Source organism: Cnephaeus nilssonii, assembly GCF_951640355.1.
Source record: "Cnephaeus nilssonii genome assembly, chromosome: 16".
In the NCBI taxonomy this organism is placed as follows: Eukaryota; Metazoa; Chordata; class Mammalia; order Chiroptera; family Vespertilionidae; genus Cnephaeus; species Cnephaeus nilssonii.
This window is the reverse complement of record NC_137087.1, coordinates 44,983,912-45,011,811: the sequence shown is the minus strand read 5'-3', so window position 1 is coordinate 45,011,811 and position 27,900 is coordinate 44,983,912. Positions and strand designations below refer to the sequence as shown.

The window sequence follows — 27,900 nt, the reverse complement described above, 5'->3', positions numbered from 1 at the left end:
CGGTCTCCAGCGCAGGCGCAGTGCGGATAAACAGGAAGCTGGTGGTAGAGGCAGCGGCAGAAGCGATCTGGGGGTTTCGGGGGGGAAACAGCGGAAGAACTAAGCTCCTAGGGCGGGCAACAGAGGCCGGCCGAGAACGAGAAAAGCAGCTTTTGCCATCTGCCTCCCGGGGACGAGAGGTGCCGCTTCGCCCTCGGCTTAGGCCTCCCGCTCCCCAGCTTAGGCTGAGGCTGCAGCTGACAAAGGGCTCGCTCCGGTGCCGCCGCCCTTCTCATCCGGGCATTCGGGTCCCTGCGGAGTGGGAGGGGGAAGGGCAGAGGGGGAAGGGCAGGAGCCGGAGAGGCGAGCACTTGGAGCCGAGGCCCTGTCCCGGGCTCTGGGCCGGGGGCCCAGCCGACGGAGCCGAGGAGGACCCGGAGAGGTGGCGGCGGTCGCGGGCAGGAGGATGGTGCAGAAGGAGAGCCAGGCGGCGCTGGAGGAGCGGGAGAACGAGCTCAACGCCAACCCTGCCACCTCCGCGGGGGCATCGTTGGAGCCCCCGGCAACTCCGGCCCCCGGAGAAGACAGCCCAGCCGGGGCCGGGGGCGCTGCGGTGTCCGGGGCGGCAGGAGGGGCTCGGAAGTTCCTGTGTGGCGTGGTGGAAGGTGAGCGTTCTGGCGCGGGCTGGGCGAGAGCGTCCCCCCCGCCCCGCCCCTACCCAGGACTAAGAGGTTCGGTCCTCGTGAGGGGGGCGGGCGGCGGTGCTGGGGGGCGCAAACCCTGGTTTTGAAATTGGACCCTGCTAACCCAGGCGAGAGGCGAGAAGGTGGGCAAGTCTTCCCTCTGGTTCTTAAATGGCGTCGAATTCCCCTCTGGCAATTAAGCCTGACCCCACCCGCCTCGGGCTGGGAGCCAGGCGTTCTCCCGCGGAGGCGTCGGCGGGGAGCCTAGTGCTAGGCTCTGAGTTGTACTTCATACATGTCTGTTCCTTGGAATGTTACTCTTGGGGGGAAATAACCCACACAAGTGTGCTTGTTGTACTGCAGTGGAGAGAAGCACTGTAGGCCGGTAGTTGTACTATTTCCTTTTCGCTTAGAATTCTCTTTTTGCTGGCCAGTCATCCCCACCCCCCACCATTTGAAGACTCATTTGCAGCCCGGAAAGTTGCCCCTTGACAACCATTGTGCTTTGCCCCCGAGGGAAGAAGCTTTCATTTTAATATCGGAGATAACGGAATTTTAATTTAGCGACTGCAGACGTGGTTTAAAAATGCCCTTCTCGAGACCTCCCTTCCCGCTTCCATTTAAAAGGAATGATGGGCTTTTTTGGTAGTTGGGGGAAATGACAACACATTGTATCGCAATTTATTAATATAATGGACAAATATTCGGCTGTATAGGCAGTGTGGAAGCGTTAGTCAGTTACATTGTTACTGTTTCCTCGAGTACAGCATATACAAATGTATTTGAACTTACTGAAGTATTTTGGCTGACCCAGGGTTTCCTAGCTGTCTGCTTTATTCTCTCCTATATGTAATGGTATGTATAGGAGTAAAAGTGCATAAAAATTAGTCTTTATAAAAAGCCAAAAAGGCATGGAAAAGGAAGGATTGCTGCCCTCTTAGTATCAGTGTTATCGGTATACAGCAGCAGTTTTCAGCATTTTTCATTTCATGGCACATATAAACTAATTACTGAAAACCAGCAGTACACTAAAAAATTGATTTTTTGCCAATCTGACAAAAAAATAGAGATAGTTTTGATTAATTCACACCGGATTGCTATTGTGTTGGCTGTTGTCATGTTTTAAAAATTCTTGTCCCACACCAGTTGCAATTTGCTGGCATAGTGTATTCATTTGAAGGATGGGTGATAGTTACCGTAGTCCAATATATCTAATCCATTATATCTAATCCCATCAATATAGTCCAATATACCGTATTTTCCGGCGTATAAAACGACTTTTTAACCCAGCAAAATCTTATACGCCCAGTCGTCTTATACGCCAGAAAGTACGGTATTGTATTTTAGGTAAATTGTAGGGGAGAACAGACTAATTTTCAGTAAGGAGTGAAACAGCTCAAAGTTAACATGCAGAATTGGGGGGAAGACAGAATGGAAAACTACTTTTGTATTTGACTGGAGTTAAAGGAGTACTGGAGGGTACAGAAATCTTAGACTAGAGTGAGTCTAAGGAAACTTGCCTTCAGTAATTAGAGAAAAGCTTGTAGTGTGAATAAGTTGGTTTGTTTTTCAGAATGGTATTGAAAGTGAACTACTCTTCCTAGAGAATAGTTTTCTTGTTTCTTATGTGTTGTTTCACCTCTGTCCCGTTCCCTCGTATATTTTCTTGGTGGCTACTAAGCACCTGATAGTTGTTGTTATTTTTTGTACTTGTAAGTTGGCACTTCCTAAAATGAACGGGGATAGAAATACTGTAGGTCTTGTCAGGATTCCTTTTTTGTTTCCTTTGTTGATTTTAACTTCTGTGTGATAGCACTGCTTCCTCTTTCTGGTGCCAATTAACCAAAACCAACCTGACATTCAGAGCAAAGTTAGGATTTCTGAAAATGATTCTTTTCTAGATTGAGGCAGCTTTAAAGTGATGTTTAATGCATACTCCTTTAAGAGAAAAATGATGATGTTAAGTGTTCTAGGAAAGCTATAAAGACTTGAATAAAATTTACCTACTGTTTTAAGCAAGATCGCCTTAAGAGGGTGATCACCTGTAAGAGGGTAACATTGAATTGTCAAGATTGAAAATTGCTACAGTTTCATACATTGGTATGTAATGAATGTTTTTTGGGAGAGGTCTGTCATTGTCCTTGTTTGTGGTGCAGAGTAACCATCTTGTCTAGCTATTGGAGTTTAATACATTTCAGAAATTTTGGTTTTAAGTTAGTCTCATAGGTAGGTAGATTGTGTGTACTGGTTGTGTGTGTGTGTGTGTGTGTGCGCGTGTGTAGACCATTTTGTATTCAAAATGCAATTTTAACCTTCTGCATGGTCCTTCTGAGAGGTCGTCCTAATCTCTTGCAGATGTGTAGACTGCGAGAGCGGAAAATAAAGGTTAGGGGAGTTTGTAAAGTGTGATTAGCACAACAATGAGCTCCAGTACCAGTTTGGTGCTTATACCACTAAAGTCATCAGTCTGCAAATTTGATTCCTGCAATGTGCATTACTAGTGCTTTGCTCCCTACCTGGGACACTCTGGAGCAAGTAATATTCTTGAATAATCAGTTGTTCAAACCTTTGCTCTGGAATTGAGATTGCTTGAGAGCTTCCTGTTTGGGCCAGTTCCATTGTTGAATTTGTTGTGAATGTAGTTTAAGGTGTTTTTTTGGGTTCCATTTATATCAGGAACTTTGAAAATTTTGATGATAAAATTAGGTCAATCAGATTATTTTCTAATTCTGTTCTTGATTCCCCACCCCCAACCTTACTTATTATCTCCCCTCCCTCATTTAAAAGCAGTTTAACTCCCCTACTAGGTAGTAATTGTTACTAATAGCAGTTTTGGGTTACTTTGCTTCTCTTTCCCCCATTGTAAGATTGAGATAATTTTTTTTAAAAGTTAGATTTAATTATATTTGTTTGTTTTTTTCTGGAAGTAAAAAGAGACAGTGTTTAGCTGTTTTTATGTTTTTGTTTTTTTTAAAAGAAGAGTTTTAAATTGATTTTTAGAGAGAGAGGAGGGGAGAGGGAGAAATACCAATGTGAAAATGTGAGAGGGAAACATCAATATCGATTGCCTCCTACACACCCTCTACCGGGGATCAAGCTCACTACCCGGTCATGTGCCCTGATGCGGAATCCAGCTGGCAACCTTTTGGTGTCCAGGATGACGCCCAACCAACTGAACTACACCGACCAGGGCTATTTTGCTGTTTGTTTTTTAATATTTTTTATTGATTCATAAAGGAAGGGAGAGGGAGAGAGAGAGATAGAAACATCAATGATGAGAGAGAATCATTGATCAGCTGCCTCCTGCATGTTCCCCACTAGGGATCAAACCTGCAACCCAGGCATGTGTCCTTGACTAGAATTGAACTCAGAACCCTTCAGTCCACAGGCTGATGCTCTGTCCACTGAGCCAAACCAGCTAGAGCTCTTTTGCTGTTTTTAAATGACTTTATAAGTAACTAGAGGCCCAATGCATGAAATTCGTGCAAGAGGTAGGCCTTCCTTCCCCTGTTGATGGCACCACCACCAGCTTCCCTCCGCAGCCCTGGCTTCCCTCTGCAGCCCCAGCTTCCTCAGGAAGGTTATCCAGAAGGATGTCAGGTCTAATTAGCATATTACACTTTTATTATTATAGATGTGTTCATGGTAGAAAAATCAGAAAATTTACCCAAACAAAAAGGGAATAAAAATTCCCCTATAATATCACCACCCAAAGACACCTTCATGTTTTACTTACTAAATACCCTTCAGGTTTTGGTATAATTTTACACATTTTTTTTTTACAAAATGGGATTGTATTGTATGTTTTGTAACCTGCTTTTTCTCAAACAGTTTAACATATTTTGAAACTTAAAAATAATTTCATTCTTACTTTGAATCCAGGATTTTATGGAAGACCTTGGGTTATGGAACAGAGAAAAGAACTCTTTAGAAGGTAAATTTTTATTTTATGATGGAGAGTCTTACATCATTAGCATTTCCTTTTGTTTGAAGAAATACTAACAAGAAGCCAGATGCAATTTGATGATTTCTCAGTTGTAGAAGTTGATCTTTTACCTCTTCTAACCTAGGCCATTGGTTTTCAAACTTCCCTGGGGAAGCTGATTATATTTTGGGCTTCACCTGCCTCACTTGGAGTTGTTTAGTTAAGACTGTTTAATATGCTGACATTTGTTGTAATATTTTTTACAATTCCACAAAAAGGTTAAAAGCTACTGCTCCAGAATATTAATTTACAGCCTGTGCATGTGCCTGTTTATACATAATGCAATTTTCTTTCCCCTCAAGGCTCCAGAAATGGGAATTAAATACATACTTGTATGCCCCAAAAGATGACTACAAACATAGGATGTTTTGGCGAGAGATGTATTCAGTGGAGGAAGCTGGTAATCTTTTTCTTTTTAATCCATAAATTCAGAATGTGTGAAGAAAATAGCTATATTTTTAATATAGTGGTACAAGAATTTTATTAAGTATTTTTTTCACTTTGTAGGTAGTTCTATTTGGTAACTACACGAGTTAGTGCAGATTGAAAGACTAGTGCTAACTGTGTGTAGCCATGGTGTGATTCATGGGTATGCTGGTCTGACTCCATCTGTTCTGTGGTCATAAATTGTACATTTTAACTTCTGCCAGTGGTCTAAATAGTGGGCTACTGGATGAAAGGGTGCCGAAGTAGGGGTAGGCCTGGAGCCAGGCAAATGAGGCACCCATCTTGGACACAAATTTTATGGGACTCAAAAAAAAAATTGGGATAATTAATATTTTATGCAATTTTTTAAAACCAAAGTTAATGCAAAAAAAAAAAATCCATTAACAAAATACCAAAATTTTAAATAAAAATAGGATCAATATTCTTGATCCTTCTGCTTTAGGCTTAAGTATGTTTTGGTCTTGACTACTTGATTATTATTACTGGTCCTGTCTTTATTTAAAATAAAGACCTCACCAGAGTCCAGGCCTGTACTGAAGTGAAAAGCAATCTCAAACTGTCCTTATATGTGTTTTTATGCTGAGTTAGTTATATAAAATTCATAAATAAAGTAGTATATCACAGAACCTCCTTGTAAATTAGACAAACGGTGCTTTTTTTTTTTTAAATAAGAGAATGGCTTTGTTCTTTTTTTTAATATATATTTTTATTGATTTCAGAGAGGAAGGGAGAGGGAGAGAGAGATAGAAACATCAATGATGAGAGAGAATCATTTATTGGCTGCCTCCTGCACGTCACACACTGGGGATCGAGCCCACAACCCGGGAAGGTGCCCTTGGCCGAAATCGAACCTGGGACCCTTCTGTCCGCAGGCAGACGCTCTACCCACTGAGCAAAACTGGCTAAGGCGACAAATGGGGAAACATTTTCATACTTGGAATTAAATGATATACATACAAGATGTTTGGTTATAGAGCCCAGCCAAGGCACTGAAGACAGAAAGTTTTCTTAAATTATGAAGAAGCAATTAAAACTTTATCCCATCTCCATCAAGTGTTTACTACTTTGTATAAGTGTCTTCAACTTAATTGTTTTCTGGAGATGCTGGTAATGAACTTTAATGTGATCCATAATCAAAATGTATTTTGAGATACCACTGAAACTTATTTAAAGATATATTCTGTGTTGTGTAATAGTGTTTCAGTTTATTTAGGAAAACTGTAGCACATTTTAAAAACTTAAAATCTGTAATGAATATTTTTCCTGTAGTTACAAAGGTGAGGGGGCAGGATTGTTAAGGCCATCACTTAACCCTGGTTTTTAAGAAAACATTTTTCTTTTTATTGTTACACTAGAGGCCCAGTGCACGAAATTCGTGCACGGGGGTGGGGTGTGTGTCCCTCGGCCCAGGCGCACCCTCTCCAATCTGGGACCCCTCGAGGGATGTCCGATGCCCTACCAGGATCGGGCCTAAACGGGCAGTCGGACATCCCTCTCATAATCCAGGACCGCTGGCTCCCAACTGCTTGCCTGCCTGCCTTCCTGATTGCCCCTAACCGCTTCTGCCTGCCAGCCTGATCATCCCCTAACCACTGCCCTGCCAGCCTGATGCCTAACTGCTCCCCTGCCAGCCTGTTTGCCCCTAACTGTCCTCCCCTGCAGGCCTCGTCACCCCTAACTGCCCTCCCCTGCAGGCTTCTTCACCCCTAACTGCCCTCCCCTGCAGGCCTGGGTCCCTCCCAACTGCTCTCCCCTGCAGGCCTGGGTCCCTCCCAACTGCCCTTCCCTGTAGGCCCGGTCGCCCCCAACTTCCCTCCTCTGCTGGCCTGGTCACCCCTAACTGTCCTCCCCTGCAGGCTTGATCGCCCCCAACTGCCCTCCCTTTCAGGCCTGGTCCCTCCCAGTTGCCCTCCCCTGCTGGCCATCTGTGGTGGCCATCTTGTGTCCACATGGGGGCAGCCATCTTGTGTGTTGGAGTTATGATCAATTTGCATATTACTCTTTTATTAGATAGGATTGAACATAATTTTGTGAAATTAAGGGACTTCCTTTTTTGACTCATTGTAAATTGGAGAAATGACCTTTTCAATCAAAAGGTGAGGTTCTATTAGTTTTCTGTGCTGCTTTCTAAAAACATGGACTCTGTTCTTTAGAACAACTTATGACTCTCATCTCTGCTGCACGGGAATATGAGATAGAGTTCATCTATGCTATCTCACCTGGATTGGATATTACCTTTTCTAATCCCAAGGAAGTTTCTACATTGAAACGCAAACTTGACCAGGTAACTTCCTTAACTTTTTCATTCTTTTTCCCTGAATCAGTACCTGAAACTAAGTTTTCTGTGTTGCTTTTATGATGTTAAAAGGAAACCAAATTCATACTTTTTGTTTCTGTACAGATTTTTTACTTTAATGCTTTTGATAGAAGGGTATTTTCTAAAGTTTACTGGAGGTATCAGTGCTTCTCAGACTTCATTTGGCATAAGAACTTTCTTAAAAGAATGCTTACAAGTGACTTTTAAATATAACTATTAAGTATATACTTTAATTTTGGAATTCTATATTTTTTACTCTAAGATGAGCTGGTAAGGCTTCTTGTTTTTTTTCTTTCCCTAGGTTTCTCAGTTTGGGTGTAGGTCATTTGCCTTGCTTTTTGATGATATTGACCATAATATGTGTGCAGCAGATAAAGAGGTATTCAGTTCTTTCGCTCATGCTCAGGTCTCCATCACAAATGAAATTTATCAGTACCTAGGAGAGCCGGAAACTTTCCTCTTCTGTCCCACAGGTATTGTATATAATAGCTTTATACTTAGTCTTGAAATACATAACTTTCAAAGGACCATGTTTGGGCTTTATTGTGCTGTACCCTCTGCCTTGGGTGTATAAAGATAGAAATTCTTTTTCTAGAAGATACTTCTCAAGGTCTTAAACTGGAGAAATTTTAGGACCTAATAAATGATAACTAAATAGGCAAAAGATTTTATGTATTTTTAGTACTGGAAGTACAGTAGTCCCCCCTTATCCATGTTTTCGATTTCTGCAGTTTCAGTTACTCATGGTCAACCATGGTTGGAAAATATTACATGTTACCCACCTACTAGTCATTTAGCTGTGTGGTTGTCAGAATGATTGTTGAGGCATTGCAGTGCTTGTGGTCAGGTAATCCTTATTTTACTTAATAATGGCCCCAAAGCGCGAGAGTATTGATGCTGGCAGTTCAGATGTGCCAAAGAGAAGCTGTAAAGTGCTTCCTTTAAGTGAAAAGGCGAGTACAATACAAGAAGATATTTTGAGAGACCACATTCACACTTAGTGCAATATATTGTTATAATTGTTCTATCTTGTTATTAGTTGTTAATCTCTTACTGTGCCTAATTTATAAATTAAACTTTATCATAGGTTTGTATGTATAGGAAAAAACATAGTATATCAAGGGTTCAGTACCATCTGAGGTTTTAGGCATCCACTGGGGGCTTGGAACGTAGCCCCAGCAGATAAAGGGGAGCTACTGTATATGGACATTACATTTTCAGGATTTCTAGTATTATCAAAATGAAAAATAGAAAAAAAAACACATTGACATAGCTTTTAATTTAGTCATTTCTTATTCCTGCTTCTTCCTTTTTTTTGCCCATGTATCTCTGTCCTTTATCATTCCTCCCATTCCCAACTAGGCTCTTACTTTCAGAAGTCAGCACAGACAGCTTAATAATTTTTTTTTTCTTTTTCCTCCCCTCCTTCCTTTCCTGGTTCCTTCCATTGAAAATGTTTTAGTCTCTTTTAGTTGCCTCTCAAAATTCAGCTTATAAGAAATTTTCCCAAGAATTAACTTCTTATTCAGGAAGAGATAAATAAGTTCTAAGAAATTTTAGACAATTTATTTAACTTGTTGTGTCTGTCTTGAGTATTGTGAGCCAGTAACCTTATCTTGGTGGTCTGATACTACATGAGTACTCAAATAATGTTCAATAAGATTATACTGGGAATTACTTAATTCACTATAAATTATAATTTAGTTGCAATTGAGTACTAATAGCCATGACCATAATGTTGCATTCTTTGTTAACAATATTATCCATTCAGTCTATTTGGCCTCTGATTGTAACTCAAAAAATGGAGACAAGTCAGAATTATGTAGAAAATGCTAAAGTCTTAAATTATTTCTGCAATAAACTTTCGTGATCATAGGATTGATCTGTACTCTAATATTGGAGGGAGAATATTAGGTTTTGTGAATTGACTTTAAAAAAAAAGAATTGATTCTTAAACGAACTTCCCATTTGCATTTACTTCCTTTGGGGCATGACATGGAGGCCTTTTATCATATGGATGAAAATAATTTAGAATTAGTAGACATTTTTCCCATTTATTTATTTATTTATTTTATATATTTTATTGATTTTTTACAGAGAGGAAGAGAGAGGGATAGAGAGCTAGAAACATCGATGAGAGAGAAACATCGATCAGCTGCCTCTTGTACACCCCCTACTGGGGATGTGCCCGCAACCAAGGTACATGCCCTTGACTGGAATCGAACCTGGGACCTTTCAGTCCGCAGGCTGACGCTCTATCCACTGAGCCAAACAGGTTTCGGCTATTTTTCCCATTTAAAAACTCATGACCGCCCTAACCGGTTTGGCTCAGTGGATGGAGTGTCGGCCTACAGTCTGAGGGGTCCCAGGTTCGATTCTGGTCAAGGACATGTATCTTGGTTGCGGGCACATCCCCAGTAGGGGATGTGCAGCAGGCAGCTGATCGATGTCTCTCTCTCATCGATGTTTCTAACTCTCTATCCCTCTCCCTTCCTCTCTGTAAAAAATCAATAAAATATATTTAAAAATAAAAATAAAAACTCATGACCATTTCACTCCTAACTATTTTACTTATGTTTCCCCCTACATTCAGAATATTGTGGCACTTTCTGTTATCCAAATGTGTCTCAGTCTCCTTATTTAAGGACTGTGGGTGAAAAGCTTCTACCTGGAATTGAGGTGCTTTGGACAGGTAAGTCTTTAAGATTTATATAGTGATACTTGAATTAACTAGGACCAAGAGAAGTTGGTTGGTTGAATTGGATACTTTTTTGAAAAAATTCTTTATTGTTGAAAGTATTACATATGTCCCCCCCCCAGCCCCCGTTGTCCTCTTTCAGCCTGCCCCCAGCCCCAGCCTTCACTCCCCCCCGCCAATTGGATACTTCTTAAAAACAGAGCCTTAATCAGAAAACTTTGTTATTAAAATTCTCTTTTTACAAAGTATTCACTCTTCACTTAGTATAAGAAACATCTTTGAGGATTTCCAGTGAACCTAAATATCATTTACTGATAAATAATAGATCTATGGGAACTGGGCTAAAGGGTATTGATCCCAGCCCTAGGAGACTATTTTGTTATATAAAATGAAAGCTGGCATGCTAGATTGATAGCTAGTAATCAGCAAGCTATATTAGCTTTCATTCTAAGAATTAAGGTCAGCCCTAACCGGTTTGGCTCAGTGGATAGAGCGTCGGCCTGCAGACTGAAGGGTCCCAGGTTTGATTCTGGTCAAGGACATGTACCTTGGTTGCGGGAACATCCCCAATAGGGGGTGTGCAGGAGGCAGTTGATGGATGTTTCTTTCTCATCGGTGTTTCTAACTATCCCTCTCCCCTCCTCTCTGTAAAAAAAATCAATAAAATATATATTTTTTAAAAAGGTCAGAAACCCAGCGTTTAGATTCATTGGGGTCTAATTAAGGATATACTATATTATATTGGAAAAAGAAATTGTTTACATAAAAAACTTATTAGCATATCAGTTTAAGGAAGCTTGCCCAAACCTTAAATATTCATACCTTTTGACTAATTCTATTTCTAGAAATCTGAAGAAATATTGGGGTGGGAAGGTGAGTAAAACTTAGTAAAAAGACATGTTGCTGTGTTATTTTAAAAAGAAAAATAGTTAGCCCTGGCTGGGTAGATAAATTGGTTAGAGTGTTGCAGGTTCGATCTCTGGTCAGGGCACATACAAGACGCAACCAATGAAAGTAATAAATAAGTGGAACAACAAATTGATATTTCTTAAATCAATTAAAAAAAGAAAAGTTGTTAGAAAGTATCCATATAACAAAGAAAACACAGTTAAATATTGTATGCGGTATATTTTGAACCATGTGTGAGGGTTTTTTAATAAAACGTCATTATTTCTAGGTCCCAAAGTTGTTTCTAAAGAAATTCCAGTAGAGTCCATCGAAGAGGTTTCTAAGATTATTAAGAGAGCTCCGGTAATCTGGGATAACATTCATGCTAATGATTACGATCAGAAGAGACTATTTCTGGGCCCATACAAAGGAAGGTCCACAGAACTCATCCCACGGTTAAAAGGAGTCCTGACTAATCCAAATTGCGAATTTGAAGCCAACTATGTTGCTATCCATACCCTTGCCACCTGGTACAAATCAAACATGAATGGAGTGAGAAAAGATGTAGTGATGAGTAAGTATATTACTTAACCCTTGACCTTGGGAGAAGAGCTGGGGTTAGGGGTTAACTAGAGGCATTGGCAAGTAAGTGTTCATTTGTTGTCACAGTTTAAGAGATTTTTTTTAAAGGTGTGTTATTTAGTCCTATGAATGAGATGTGTACATATATGATAGAAGAAGGGTTGAATGGCTTTGGACAAGTTACCTAATAACAACCTCTTGGCCTCAGGTTTTTGTTTTTAAAATGTCACTTAACCTTTGACTACTCTGACTAGTCTTTTAGTGTTATGCTATCCCTAGAATTCTGATTTAGTTTATGTTTTTAGGTGATTTTATTAATGGGATATTTTAGATGACTAGATATTCTTATCTGAGTTACTTTAGATTCAGCTTAATGAACATATTCTCATTTTTTAAATGTTGGCTTACTGATTTTTTATTTATGAAAAATTCCTAATTGATTTCCAAGTAAGAGAATGCTGATAGTTATTTATTCATTAACTTTTTTTTTTTTTCTGGGGAGAGGAGACACTTTATTGTTTCTCGTGGTCTCAGGAGGCCTCTGGTTGGGCTGGGATCACTGGCTTCTCCCAAAAGGATGCCACTCCATGGCTATGTCCCCCACCAAGGATAGAAACTCTGAAATCTGGACATGTCTTCATTCTTGTCCTTTTCCTTAAAGATAGAGGACATGTCTGTGTCACAAATAACATCTGACAGGCAGTGGATCATCTTATTTTTGTTACTTGGAGGGTCATTAACATTTAAATACCTATTGAGTGGTAAGTGTATCTTCCCAGCACTAAGGGTACAAAAAATAAAGTATTCCCTAATTTTGAAAAACATAGTCTGGTGTTGTATAAAGTATATTAGCAACTGTACTTATAATATGGCAAGTGCTGAAATAATTACCTACAAAGTACTGTAGGAACACAGAGGGAGGGAGTGATTATTTCTGATAAGCAAATTTGGTGGTAAGAAACAGTTTAATAGAGGAGGGGATATTTGAACTAGGTCAAAGTCTGAGTAGAGTTTGCTGGGCATTGAAGGGTTGGTGGTCAATATGTGGAAACACTGGACACTGAACATTAAAAGTTATTTGAATTTTGGCTCATTTGGGGGTATTGAAATGTCACATTGTGATGCTTGGTGGTAGGTAGTTATATAGTTGTGTGTGTTGTTTTTTTAATTGGGGTGACAATGGTTAAAAAGATCATAAAAATTTCAAGTGTACATTTCAATGATACATGATCTGTATATTGCATTGAGTTCCCACCACCCACAGTCAAATCATCTTCCATCACGATATATTTGGTACATAGTTCTGTACCCCTGCTTCCAGTTCTGTTTATTGAATTAATGCCTCCCCTTTATAGCTCAGTCATTGTTATCCTCCTTCTTCCCCCCAAAACCCCACAAAATTAGGGATATAATCTCCATTCCCTATGTATTTATGGCACTTAGCTCCTATTTCTTCCGAGGCAGGGCATGAAGCATGTTGAGAAGTAGTAGACGTTAGCCAAACTGGGCCATGTAAGGGAAATAAGAATAGCTAAGAATAGAGGGTTTTGAATACCAACCCAGGGTTCATACTTAATTTTCTCCACCACTTTCCTGGTTCAGAGCTTTCTTATTTGCTTATTATTTGTGCTCATATGTGGACTCTCTAATCACTTTTACTCTTTCCCCCAATGCACTTAATTAGTTTGCCCATTATTTTTTCATAATTATTTACCCATTAAGTTATAAGCCCCTGAAGGGTAGGGAATGCTTTCTTTATGAAAAACATAGTGCCTTTAACCTTGCATTCCCAATAATTGGTACTCGTTGGGCATTTATGAATGACTTTTCCAGTAATTCTAAAATTATTGTGTGTGTTTTTTAAATTTCAATTGGGATTTTACATTTAGCAATACATTTATATGACTATTCTAGGTGAAGTTGTTCAGTGAAGGGTCTTGCACTTTTATGTTTAAGGTTTGTTTTGGTTCTTTGCTTCTCTGGTTGTACTGTAACAATGTTTTGCATTTGTCCCCCTTGTCGGAGGCTTTTGTAATCAGAACTGTTTTTTGTGTGTTTTTTTTTTGCAGCTGACAGTGAAGACAGTACTGTATCAATCCAGATAAAGTTAGAAAATGAAGGCAGTGATGAAGATATTGAAACTGATGTACTTTATAGTCCACAGATGGCTCTAAAGTTAGCTTTAACAGAATGGTTGCAGGATTTTGGAGTACCTCATCAGTACAGCAGTGAGTTTTGGGCCATTTTTTGTAATGGGGTTGGATCACATGGTTGAGTCAAAAAGTAAAGAATATTTGTGATGTGCCTTGCCATATGCCCACCAAGCAAAATGATTAGGGATCTAGAGAAAAATAAAGTTTTTGAAATCTTTTGGTTGTAAATAGCTGTTATCTTGATGGAATGCTAATTTGTTTTAAAAATACTTATTTTGAAATACTTATTTAGCTGTTTTTAAATGCAGGTCTTCAAAAGAGAGGATAATAGGTGTTGGCATATTTAGGAATGTTTATCATCTGTTTCTTCTTTCTCCACTTCCCTGGTGATTTTAGAGAAATTGTACTTTTCTTGGGGGTTTACATTATTTGGAAGCTCAAACTGAAGTTCCAGTTACAGATATGATAAGAAAATGTCTCTGATCTAATTTGTTCTGTTTCTAATTCTGGTTATTTTTTTGGCAATTTGTTTTTGTAGGTAGGCAAGTTGCACATAGTGGAGCTAAAGCAAGTGTAGTTGATGGGACTCCCCTAGTTACAGCGCCCTCTTTAAATGCCGCAACTGTAGTTACAACGGTTTACCAGGAGCCCATTATGAGTCAGGGAGCAGCCTTGAGTGGTGAACCTACAGTTCTGACCAAGGAAGAAGAAAAGAAACAGTCAGATGAGGAACCCATGGACATGGTAGTGGAAAAACAAGAAGAAACAGACCACAAGAATGACAATCAAATATTAACTGAAATTGTAGAAGCTAAAATGGCAGAAGAATTGAAACCAATGGACACTGATAAAGAGAGCATAGCTGAATCAAAATCTCCAGAGATGTCTATGCAGGAAGATTGCATCAGTGATATTGCCCCTATGCAGACTGATGAACAGATAAACAAAGAGCAGTTTGTGCCAGCTCCAAATGAAAAGCCTTTGTACACTGTAGAACCAGTGACTCTGGAGGATTTGCAGTTACTTGCTGATCTGTTCTACCTACCTTATGAGCATGGACCCAAAGGAGCACAGATGTTACGCGAGTTCCAGTGGCTTCGAGCAAATAGCAGTGTTGTCAGTGTCAATTGTAAAGGAAAAGACTCTGAAAAAGTGAGTATACTTATTTACTTGCTTCTCTAGCCTGGATGGGTCCCCATGTTGATGATATGGAGGAGGTATTAAAACGAGTGCACTGGTAACTGGCAGAAAATTGACCAGATCTTAAAAATATATTCTATAAAGTGGATGTGCACTCTACCAAATCTGGTACATAGAGTTCCATAGTTTGACCTTATAGTTAGGAATGGAGGAAAGTCAAAGTTGATTATTTTAGGAATATTTGTCAGTTTGAGTCAACACACACTTTTATTGTTTGTCTATAAAGAGTTGAAGCAGGCACCTGATAGCAAACAGCTTAATTTAGAACTATTTTAGATTATTTTATTAAGCTTGCAAATTTTTGAGTCTTTTTATTGATTCTCAATAGATTGAAGAATGGCGGTCACGAGCAGCCAAGTTTGAAGAAATGTGTGGACTAGTGATGGGAATGTTCACTCGGCTTTCCAATTGTGCCAACAGGACAATCCTTTATGACATGTACTCCTATGTTTGGGATATCAAGAGTATAATGTCTATGGTGAAGTCTTTTGTACAGTGGTTAGGTAGGTGCACCAGGAATAATCTCTTCCCAGATATATTGTCCCTTAAAGAAAAAAAGACATTATCCCACAGGAGAAAAACATTTAGGGAATTTGCGAATTTCCAACTCTTTAAATTCTTTGCCTAGAATTTTTTCAAACATGTAGCCATTGTCACAGACTTGAGGTACAAGTCTCAGTAAATACATCGAGTACATTGATTTTTCTCCCTTGGGCTAATTCAGCATAAATATTGTGTTAGAAAGTACTGACTTTAACTTACTCCGACTGAATGCTTCCTGGATGGAACCCTTTATCCCACTTTTGTCTGATTTGGAGATGAGACACTATGAATTGTGACTCTGTAAGCTCTCTGCTGCTTGCTGTGTCTTGATAACATTAATGCCCTTTAACAGAACAATTGCCGAAATGACCTAAGGGGCCTGGCAAGAGGAAGCCATCCTCCCAGCCCTGTGCGCATGCGAGCTTTAGTGGTGGGCTATTCTGGTGCTACTTAGTATTACCTCACATGGCCTTTTCTTTATTTCTCTACCAAGTAATTGGTTTTAGCAGGGGGTGGAAGTTACAGCCCCCTAAGAAATCTGTTCATTAAATGGACTTCTGTATGTCTCTTTTGAAAACAGTATATATATATTTTTAATGTTAAAACTTGGTAAAAAGCACCAGCATGGCCAAGTTTCTCCAGAGACCTCATTTCATTTCCAGGTTATTCCAGCTGTAAGGAATAAGTAATGGACTTACAAACCAGCACGCAGCAGGCAGCAAGGCTAACTGATATGTCATAGTTTTCATAGTAGTCACAAATACAATGATGGGTTACATGGTCTTGGTTATGAAGTAGATGTGTGAAATACTGTGAGCTTAGATTAACTAAGGAGTAGTGGCAATGAGATTTCTCACTTTCTACCTATATACTTGGGGTTCTTAAATATTAAAAAATAAGTTTCCTTGTGATACAATTAATTAGTAGCTAAGATTAGTCTCTGATTGTTAATTTGAAAATATAGGACTTTGGGTTCCTGTACATAGAACACAATAGGTAGAAGAGAGAATTTTTACCTTTTGTTAAAAGGCTCCAAGAGATACCTCTTTTCTGTGATAGATGTCTGCTCTTAGGCTCAGGAAAAACCTCTATGTTGGTTGTTGGATGGCAATAATTGCCTTCCAGGCTTCTGGCCTGAGGGTTATAATTAACCCTTGTAGAGTTTTAAATATTACATTTCTACTCTGAAATCTGGATTATTGAGCTTGAGAAAGTATCTCTTAAAACATTTGATATTCAGCTTTTAATTCAAGAATTAATAAAAATTAAATTCTTGATTACATAGATATTGTGTTGTTTCCTCAGGCTTTACCTCTGCTTTGTGCAATGATGGTGCAGCTTTCTCAAGTTATATAGATAGCTGTTGTACAGTCTCAAGCTCAGAGCATCTTAGAAGTTTTAAATGATTATCTTCGTAAAGCTTACTAAAAGCTCACGACAGAGTATTTTCATGGTTCTGTAGTAATTTCAGGGAACTACCAATTAGAACCCTTTGTTTTCCTCCTCTCTCCAATCCAGCTGGCATTCAGTCCTTTAAAGAATGTGGCTATGCAGTACTTTTGATTACTAACGACTTCTATTATCTTCTTCCCCATTGTGTACAGATGGGAGAATCCTCAGCACAAGTGTCTACTACTAATGGATGGACAGCGGCAGATGTTCACAGCGCGTCATGATTAATTAGTTTAAATTGAAAGGTTCTATCTGTGAGGTAGCTCAGGTAGATTTAAGGGCAGTAGATATGCACTGAAGTCACGTTTGCGCAGCGACTGAGGCATTAACCATATTTTCATTTACACAGCTCTTCGTACATGCAGCTTTTTATTGTAATAGTTGGAAGTGCTAGTTACATTGTAGTCTCAAAGTGGGGGGTAGGGGAAATTGGCTGATCTTAAAGTTTGAGAGGTATAGTTTTTTCCTACAGTGTAAATTTACACTGAACTATGGAATGGGGCAGGTTCTCTTCATAGCCTAAATTTTTTTACTCTATTCGTATTTACTTTACAAATATTACATTATATATTCTTTTTTAAAATACCCCTACCCCTACAAAATGACAAACCTCTTAATGGGCCTGAATTGTCAACAAAAAAAATTTGGTTTGCTTTGGGACTGTCTGACTAGCACACTATACCTTGTACTGATGATGAGACTGTTAACTTGAACAGGAGGTAGAATGCTGTCTTCAAATGGAAAAGACCTATGTTGCGCTGCTTATCTTGTCAGAAGACTAGGCAGGTGATTTTTGATTTGGCCTCCACATATTTACCTTTAATTAACTCTCTTGTTAGCTGCCTTTATTGCATGTGAATATGAAGGTGATTAAGTGGTAAACCTTAATGCTGACTTCTGGACCTCAAAGCCTGCTACTTCAAGCATCTGTTCAGTGCACTGCAAAGATTATAATGGCCAATCAGAGGAGCCAGATGTTGTCATACTTTTAAGAAAAGTATGTCTTAGCTCTGGACAAATTAGGAGCATCAGTTGGCTCTTCTTAGTTCTCAGTTTCTGTCAGGCTGGTATTATTACTAGCCAGTTTGAATTTGGATTGTCCTTGTTAGAAAAAATATATTGTTCTCATTGTGGCCAACTTATTAACAGTTTCCTTTATTCTGCTGAACTTAGTCTTCTGACAAGATTAACCCTTTTTCTCCCCTTTTTCCCTTTCCTGTACCCTTCCTCAAAATGTGACTTCAGACAGGTTTAATTCCTTCATAGGCTGTGATAATAAAATGTCTCATTCATTTCACTTTATAGTTACTGTAATTTTACTACAGAGCAAGCAGCTGACTTGATTTTTATGGCCATTTCTAGACAATATATAAACTTGACCCAGACAAATTTGACACTTGCTTCCCTTCCAACAATTAAAGGGTAGAACTCTTAACATTGATTATTAACCAGAGGAAGGAATATCAGTATTGAAATTCCATTATGAATTAAAAAAATTATCACAGCCTTGTCCTGAAACCCTGGATTATTATTGTTAGAGAGCTATTTCCACAAAGTGTGTGTTTGTTGGACGTTTGAGACCTCAGGAAATCCCCTTTCTCGTAACATTCTCCGCTTGGATCTGATCTCAACAGGGTGTCGTAGTCATTCTTCAGCACAGTTCTTAATTGGAGACCAAGAACCCTGGGCCTTTAGAGGCGGTCTAGCAGGAGAGTTCCAGGTATCAATATGAATTCACAACTGAATTGACATTTTCTTTGTTTTATGAGAAACCTTATGTTGCGCATCAGATGGCTGGAAGGATTGGTCTGCCGAAGGCTTTCTAGTCCCAAATTCAATTTAGTTACATAGCTGGATTTTAAATCAAATTTTCCTCCTCTTTCACAGTAATTTCTGAAGGAGATGCTGCCAATTCCCCCCGCGCCTGCGAAGCGCAGCGGCTCTAGGTATACTTCACATTGTTTCTTTGCAGGTCGCACAGCATTTTAATCTGCGCCCGCAATGCACAATGCGCGCATGCTTGTCTGCCAGTGGAAACTCCATGAGCAAAAAGGATGAATAATTATGCAAATGATGGTGAAAGGGCTTATGGATACTTTCACAATTACCTTATAAATAAAACACTTGACAACAGTCTGTTAGTGAAAATATGAATGAAATATGAAGCATTTTTGCTATTAGAATTTGTTCATGGACTTTTCAGGTGCTCTACTTTTCTCCCCCCAACAGGTGCTCTGCTGCGCACAGCAAACTGAAGCGCATTGCTTTGGGGATAAAGCGTCTCCTGGACAGATAACCCTCTTCAGACCAAACCTCTCCTTCTGACATTCTGTTCTGCCATCTTTTAGTAGAAAGATGGTCTATATGAAATTTTTTTTAAAAAGAAATTTGTCATAATTGGAATGGATTTATTTATTTATTTTTACTGTAAATTTAAATCCCTATTAAGAAGCCACTAAAACTATGTAATTCAGTTTGGGTAATTTCTATTCAGAAGCACTTCCCTCCCCCAGTAAAGAAGTGTTTATTTTAGTAAAACATAGTACACCCCTCGTCTTTAGGTCTGCCTGCAGTAGCCAGTTAATATTAAGTTGGTAGTCTGCAGTGTACACTCATGTAAAAAAATGAATATCTTCCCAACACTAATCCATCTTTTTTTTCCTCCCACAGCGTTTGCTGCCAATTGATGGGGCAAATGATCTCTTTTTTCAACCACCCCCACTGACTCCTACCTCCAAAGTTTATACAATCAGACCATATTTTCCTAAAGATGAGGTAATTGTCTGTCTACCAACCTGGTGTATGGTTATGGTGCACATTACTATTTTTCCTTTGAACTCCTGGTTAAAAGAATTAGTTCTGTCTTAAAACATGAACTTTAGATAGAGTTAACTAAACATTGATCATGGGCGAGGGGGTATATTTAAGGAAGAACCTAAGGAGTTCATTATCTTGTGCTAAGGTCTTTAATTCATCCCTTAAAAAAAATTAGATGAAATGTATTCAAAGTTGAAATTACTGAACAGTCCAAGTTGTCTAAATGATATGTTGTCCTTGACTGATTTTCTCCAATGTATTAGTATTCTATAATTTTCAGTTGGGAAATGCCTACAGGCTAGTGACAGTCAGCTACAGAGAAAAGAAAGCCTGTTTAAAGACAATAACACATCCCAGAAAACAGACAATTGATAGTTTTCTGGATTTGAATCCACTACTTACTGCCTATATACACCCTCTACAAAGCACGTTGCAGTGTTTACTATAACCATGCTACTTTCTACTGATTTTACAACTATGATTCAATGAATAAATCTTTATTTAAAACAGCAAAGGTTGATTATTATGACAGGCCAGACATTTTGTTACCTCCTGTCCTAGAAGTCCAGTCTGACTTACGAATCACATTGTTAAATTATGTTGCCAATTTTTCTTGATGTGGTAGTTAACTGGATTATATTTTCAGGCTTCCGTGTACAAGATTTGCAGAGAAATGTATGACGATGGAGTGGGTTTACCTTTTCAAAGTCAGCCTGACCTTATTGGAGACAAGTATGTGATGAAGTATTTGGATTTGTTGGATTTGGGAAGTAGACATTTCAAAGCCTGTGATAAAGGTTGAGGGGAGGTGATGACTGGAAATACAGTTTTTTAGAAATCCCACATTTAATAAAATTTGAATATGTGTGTATTTCCAGTTTTTTTCATATACCAAGTATAGTTTCCATAAGTTGTCATTAAAATACTTTGGGCCTTAACATTATTGAAGTCTGTATTTTGTGTTAGTAACTTACAAACTCACTCTGGCCTTTTTTCTTCTGAGCAGGTTAGTAGGAGGGCTGCTTTCCCTCAGCCTGGATTATTGCTTTGTCCTAGAAGATGAAGATGGCATATGTGGTTATGCCCTGGGCACTGTAGATGTGACCCCCTTCATTAAAAAATGTAAAATTTCCTGGATTCCCTTCATGCAGGAGAAGTATACCAAGCCAAATGGTGACAAAGAACTCTCTGAGGCGGAGGTAATGCACAGGTTTTGAATTCCACTATAGTAATTTTTACTGAATAAGTACTTATTAAAAAGTAAGCAGATACTTTTTTTTTTTTTTAAGTAGATCCATCTTAAAATCTCAGTGCTTCCTGAATTTCTTACTGAAAAGACTCTTAGGGCTTATTCTTAGCATGCTATTTTCTACGGTTCCTTCATTGTTAGGACTGTTTTTGATTTGGAAGCATAGTTCTAATACTTCCTTGGGTAAAAACACAGTATAAACAACCTTCCTTTTTTTCCCTCCCTGTTTTGAAGCACCAAACTTAAGGATATTCTCTGGGTACTCAGGACAAGTGTAGGACAACATTTGCTTGGTTATCGGGGCTAAGCTGGCTTTCTCAGGAATGCTTTTCTCGTTGTAATTAAACAATAGGGGTGAGCTTCTGAGAGTCTGCTTTCTGATAGGAGCACTTGTTATGTTTGTTCCAACTTCAGTGAATTTTTCCTCTAAAAAAACGTTGTGCCCCATATTGGTCAATTAATGATTATTTTGGTTTATATATCGCATATGCATTAAAAAAAACAACCAGCTATTTTACTTATATATCTACCCACTACTTTATTCACACATCACTTTGTAAAAAAGATTTTAGAGAGAGAGAAAGAGACATCTTTTTGTCCCATTTATGCATTCACTAGGGGCCTAGTGCACGAATTCGTGCACCTTGAAAGGAACTGTGGGCCTTGAGGCTGCGGTAGGCACAGGGGTGGGTCTCGGCCCATCTTCTGTGCCCCTGCCTGGCCCCTCCTACTGCGCCCCCCCCCCCATCCCGTCTGCCAGCAGTCCCACTCCCGCCGCCACGGCTCCCACGTGCTGATGGCACTGGCCCCGCTAGCACCTGCTGACGGTGAGGAGCGATTGGGGCCAGCGCTGTCAGCGGGTACAAGTGGTGGCTGCTGCCCTGATTGCCCCTCAGGAGCAGGGGAGGTGGAGAAGCCCTCAGGGGCAATCGGGGCCAGCAGGCACTGCTTGCACCCGCTGACGGCACCAAGTAATCGGGACCGGTGCCGGGCGCTGGCAGCGGGTGCGAGTGATGGCTCCAGTGCCCGCTGTGGGTATGAGTGGAAGCTCTGGTGCTGGCAGCGGGTGTGAGTGGGGCCGTCACTGGCAGCGGGTGCGAGAGGTGGCTGCTGGCCCCGATTGCCCCTCAGGAGCAGGGGGAGGTGGAGAAGCCCTGAGAGGCGATTGGGGCTGGCAGCCACTGCTCACACCCGCTGACAGCACTGAGCAATCGTGGCTGGTGCCGGGCGCCGGCAGTGGGTGCGAGTGGGGCCGGCGCCAGCAGTGGGTGTGAGTGCTGGGCGGCATTATGGTGTGCGGGAACAACAAATTTTCAATAACCAACAGAGGCTCGCCCCAATAACAGCTACTAGCACACCCCGCCTTGGTTTGGCGCCCCCACTCACCTGTTCCAGCATCCTGCCGTGGCCAATGCCTGCCGTGTTCCGCGCACGCCCCCTTGTGGTCAGCGCACGTCATAGTGACTGGTTGTTTGGTTGTTCCGCTGTTCGGTCTATTTGCATATTAGGGTTTTATATATAGAAATTGTTTGGTTATTGTATGTGCCCTGACTGGGGATCAAACCTGCAACCTTGGCATATCAGAACGACGCTCTAACCAACTTAGCTATCTGGCCAGGGCCAGCACATGCATTTTTATTGCTTGTTTGTTTGAAATATCACTCAAGGATATTTTTCCATTGATCTTTTAGAGAGAGAGGAAGAGAGAAGGAAAGACGGAGAGAAACATTGATGTAAGAGAAACACATCGATTGGTTGCCTCCTGCACGCAGCCTGACCAGGGCCCTGGCTGGGGAGGAGCCTGCAACCAAGCTACGTGCCCCTGACCAGAATCGAACCTGGGACCCTTTGGTCTGCAGACTGATGCTTTATCCACTGAGCCAAACCGGCTTGGGCAACACATGCATTTTAAAAAATAGTTCCTTCTTAAGGATAATTTTTTATGTTCAATAAATACTTTCAGGTATATATTGGACCCTTTAGTTTGCTCCTCTTTTCTGAAACTCTCCCTACACCAGTGTACTCACATTCTCTCTGTAGTTTTTTTATTATTTTTTACCTTCTGCCCCTACCCAGATGGCTTTGTAATAGGCTGGTTGGGAGTGGTTTCACTAAGGGATTGCATTGACACTGACTGCAGCATGCTGGTGACTGAACTGTTGATGTGTTGCTGCTCCTTATCTGACAATTATTGTTTTCAGCATAGGAACATAAAAAGAATGGCCATATAAAATGTGTCTATTAATAAACTTTCTTTAAAAAGTGGTAAAATGTAGCCTTGCTGGTTTTGGCTCAGTGGATAGAGCGTTGGCCTGTAGACTAAAGGGTCGCAGTTTCGTTTCCTGGTCAGGGCACATGCCCAGGCTGCAGGCTTGATCCCCAGTGAGGGTGTGTAGGAGGCAGCCGATCAATGATTATCTCTCATCATTGATGTTTCTGTCTCTCCCTCTCCCTTCCTCTCTGAAATCAATAAAAAAAAATATATTTTTAAAACGTAAAATGTACATTACATAAAAGTTACCATCCTAACCATTTTTAAGTGTACAGTTCAGCAGTGTTAAGCACATTCATATTTTTTATGCAAGCCAGACAAACTTTTAAAATTTTATTTGGTTTTAGTCAGTGGTTAGAGCATTGGCCCATGGACTGAAGAGGGTGCAGATTCGATTCTGGTCAAGGGCATGTACCTCGGTTGCAAGCTTGATCCCTGGTCCATGTCGGGGCATGTGTGGGAAGCAAGCAACCAACCAATGTCTCTTTCACATAGATGTTCTCTCTGTCTCTTAACCTCCCTTCCACACTCAAAATCAATGGGAAAAATATCTTTGGTGAGGATTAACAACAACAACAAATTTTATTTTGAATAATTTTAAATTTAAAGAAGTTACAGAGATAATACAGAGTTCCTTTATTTACTTTAAAAAGATATTTTTATTGATATCAGAATGGAAGGGAGAGAGAGACACATCAGTGATGAGAGAGAATCATTGATTGCCTTGTGCACACCCCCTACAGGGAGACTGAGCCTGCAACCCGGGCATGTGCCCTGACCCGGAATCCAACGGTGACCTTCTGGTTCATAGGTCCATGCTCAACCATTCAGCCATGCTGGCAGGGCTACGGAGTTCCTTTATATTCCTCACCCATTTTCTACATTTGTCCAAGTCTACCAACTTAGGTAGTACATTACTATAAATTTCACTACTCACCAGCTTTCCCACTAAAGTCCATTTTCTGTCCCAAGATCCAATCCAGCATATACTATATTTAGACAGAGTTTTAAAAAGTGAAAACGCTTTAGCTAGAACTATAAGTTAATTAATTCTCCATGTGATAATTATATGACTGGAGGAGTTATTGAATATTATTTTCCTTTCCTGTTATTGAGTTCTGTAGTTGGGATATAAATATAGAATGCGTGGTTACTGAAAATCAAAACAGACTCTAATTTTTAGAAAATTCTAATTTTTAGAAAATAATGTTGAGTTTCCATGAAGAGCAGGAAGTGTTGCCAGAAACTTTCCTTGCCAACTTCCCTTCTCTGATAAAGGTGGATATTCACAAAAAAGTAACTGACCCAAGTGTAGCCAAAAGCATGATGGCTTGCCTCCTATCTTCACTGAAGGCTAATGGTGAGTACATATTTGGGGAGTTGCTGGTGTTTGGGTTAGGTGGGGACAGGACTATATTTTAGGTTAAAAAGTGAATTATAGTGAATGTACATTCCCTTCTCCACTTATGATTTGGCTTCTGAATTATTGTGCAAGAATTGCTTGAGTATTAATCATTGAAAAATGCTTCTCTTTTACACAATGAATGCTTATTTTGAGCCTCAAGTAACTGAGAAGTGAACACATGAGGATATATTTATTTTGCCGGAAGACTCATAAATGATAGTTGAAAATTAAATGAACCTTGGGGAGAAATTTCATTTAGGAATACAGTCACCAGTTTTCTTCGAGCTTGGCTAAACTCGACCTTCAAAAATATGTGGCTTTACATAAGTATGAAGTCTTTTTCTGTGAAGGGCCAGTTAATAAGTATGCTAGGCTTTAAGGTCCGCATATGGTTTCTGTTGTAGTGCTTTTAAACGGCCTTTTAAAATTATAAAAAAAAACTAACTCTAATCTTTGGGCAATACAAAAGTGGGCAGCTTTTGAGTCTCATTAGAGGGTGGTTGATACATGAGAATGCACCTGTTGCATTTTTATATCATTTGAGTCAGTGTTGTCCCTTTGTGGGATAATTTAAACAACCCTGCATAATTCTTAGTGTTGTGCTTGGAACTTAATATTAAAACATTAAGCAAAGGTATCCTTTGCTTTCAGGTCTCTTACAACCTCTTCCCCAAAAGGTTTTCCTTCTGGAGAAGAGTTGCACTTACAGTTGAATTTTTTCAATTGAGGTATTTCTGACAGTTAAGAATTGTATATATTTATTGTACAATTTGATGATTGGAAATACATTTTGAAATAACCACATTCAAGCTAGTTAACATATCCATTTAAGATAGTTATCATTACAGTATTTAATAATGATCATTAATATTCATTTAATATTAATACAAATTTTAAAAATTGTAGGCTAATAATAGACACATTCCCACTATGATTTGTTTGAAATATATTAAAAGAATAGTCAATTTATATCCATAATTCTACTTATTAATGTATTTTGATTATTTGTTTTACTCCTAGGCTCCCGAGGGGCTTTCTGTGAAGTGAGACCAGATGATAAAAGAATTCTGGAATTTTACAGCAAGTTAGGCTGTTTTGAAATTGCAAAAATGGAAGGATTTCCAAAGGATGTGGTTATACTTGGTCGAAGCCTGTGACATTTGGCACTATGAACTGTCCGAAAGTCTCTTAACTTCACCTGGTGGGTGGTGGTTGGGGTCTTTATACAGTTCAGCCTCTGGAGCGGCCACAGATCAGTCAATTGGGATTGGAAACAAAGAAGACTATGTAAAACTCATGCATCATATTTTGAGACTACTCACTGGTTAGAAGATAGTACTTCTGCAAATCCTATATGAAATAGATATGTGGGCCCCTTTTTGGGTCTTGTGTTAGGTGTCAAGACCTCTTACGTGGGCTTATAGGAAGGGGGTCTTCAATAAATGTAGTCAGCACTGTTTTCTGCATCCAGTGTGGTTGCATTTTTCACCTTAGAGTAATCAAAATCATTTGTCATCCTCCTTGGATTATTGAATGAAATGTCTCTCATTCTTTGGGGACATGGCAGAGATGAGAAAGATTTAGTGGGTTTCAGAGCCTTCAGGGTGGAAATTCCAAGTGGGATGGTTGTGGCATAGTATAAGCTGAATAAATGATTTCAATTTTGGGCAGTTATTCTTTTTGTAAAGCCATGGCCAGTTGTCTCCTGTAATGATGATTGGTTCAGGCATGTTGTGCTTTGTAGGGACAAATGTGCATTTGTTTGTGGCAAAAGCCTAAAAATGACAAGCTTGTAAATTTTTTGTATATAAACTAGCTGTGATCTGCCTACCTTTGTGTTTACCGGTTTTGTAATTTTTTTTTCATTTTGAAAATGAAAGGTGTGATTCAGGATGGCACTTTGAATAATATAAATCAGTGGAAAGTGACTTTTTTGTCTTTGGTTGGTTTAGGCTTTTTTTTTAGAAGTTTTATTTTTAAAGTGCCTCCCACCTAAGCTAGGCCACAACCACTTTGGGTATAAGAGCCTAACTTCATAGGACTCAATCTGTTGCAAGTGCAGTCACTTCTAGAAATTAACCTCAATACAGGTCAGCATGTGTAATGTTAGTTTGACATCTGTCAAGTAGGGTTCAGGGACTGATTGGTCCCATTTGCCCTCAGATCAGTTGTCCTTTCATTTCAAGACCTGTTACTACTGGTTTTATTAAATCACAGCCTAATTCTTGCATGTTTGTATCGAATTTTTAAAAGAGACAATGAGTATACTTTAATCAATGACTTAATGGTTAATTTTTCCTTTAACTACAGATTCTGAGAGCTTCATGTATTTTAATTTAGATTTGGTGTATTTAAGGGTTCTGAGCATGAGGCTAGCAGGTAATTTCTGCAGGGTTCATTTTTTCATCATGACTGGCTGACTTCTTCATAGATTCATAACAGTATTATCAGTTTCCCTGTAGTTTTGTATCAGCTGATTAACTTGGAGCTGAGAGGGAAAGGGCAAGGAGAAGGAAACTTGAGACATACTTTTCTTCATAGGATTCCATCAGGATGGGCTTTGAGGGGTTCCACTAGTGACTTCCAGCCAAGGCCCGTGAGGGGCACAGAATGGGTGAGATGAAGGGAGGAAAGCAAGGAGGCCGCCTCATTTTCAGGGTAGCAACCTCTAACTGATAGGATATAGTATGTTGGAAAGTTTGGACCACGTTTGCATTTTCAAGGGCTGAGGTGTGAAAGGAATATCTCTACAAGATACTGGGTTAAACGGCTTATGTCACGGGCTTCTCTTTAAGTACGTTTTCTACACGAGTGAACAATTGTGGCATTTTATCTGGAGGATTTCCGGGCCAACCTCCTATGAATCAAGACTTTTAGCGTTCGCCTGTGGCTTTTTCTTGGCTTTTAATAACTGGCTAGTCTTCTGGTCACAGATGCTGAGAACCAGATGTCCAAGCCTATACATTCATCACTTTAGGATTGTAAAATGCTATGCTACCTTCTATGGTTGTGAATATTTATTACGGTTGGAATGACATTTCCTTGATTGTTTAGATCACAGCTCAGTTCCTGTAGAAAACGAACTGTAAATTATGTGAAGATCATGCAAGAGGCAAAATAAAACTTGAAGTGAATGTGTATGGTGGTGTACTGTGTCAACCTAATTTCTGTCTCTGCCTCCTACCTTTTCTCCTGCCCTTCATGCCTCACCTGCAAGCAAGTATTCCTCC

General features: G+C 39.7%; 1 protein-coding gene across 1 annotated transcript; it reads left to right on the top strand.

Annotated features, from left to right (window-relative positions):
• Positions 1 to 310: 310 nt before the first annotated feature.
• OGA (O-GlcNAcase) lies at positions 311 to 27,810 on the top strand. Its single transcript, XM_079793811.1, has 16 exons — positions 311 to 644; positions 4,545 to 4,596; positions 4,950 to 5,047; positions 7,248 to 7,378; positions 7,713 to 7,884; positions 10,005 to 10,103; positions 11,287 to 11,571; positions 13,649 to 13,807; positions 14,271 to 14,884; positions 15,261 to 15,435; positions 18,562 to 18,647; positions 19,598 to 19,702; positions 20,391 to 20,476; positions 20,751 to 20,943; positions 24,466 to 24,625; positions 25,691 to 27,810. The coding sequence occupies exons 1-16, from the start codon at positions 446 to 448 to the stop codon at positions 25,825 to 25,827; spliced, it is 2,751 nt and encodes a 916-aa protein (XP_079649937.1). The 5' UTR covers positions 311 to 445; the 3' UTR covers positions 25,828 to 27,810.
• Positions 27,811 to 27,900: the final 90 nt, after the last annotated feature.

What these genes read in the sequence shown, in the direction of transcription:
- OGA (XM_079793811.1), top strand. Translation starts at nt 446, where the DNA reads ATGGTGCAGAAGGAGAGCCAGGCGGCGCTGGAGGAGCGGGAGAACGAG. An exon ending in TGAAACGCAAACTTGACCAG is followed by an intron (nt 7,379 to 7,712) that starts GTAACTTCCTTA and finishes TTCTTTCCCTAG; the next exon opens with GTTTCTCAGTTTGGGTGTAG. An exon ending in GTCTAGCAGGAGAGTTCCAG is followed by an intron (nt 18,648 to 19,597) that starts GTATCAATATGA and finishes TTCCTCCCACAG; the next exon opens with CGTTTGCTGCCAATTGATGG.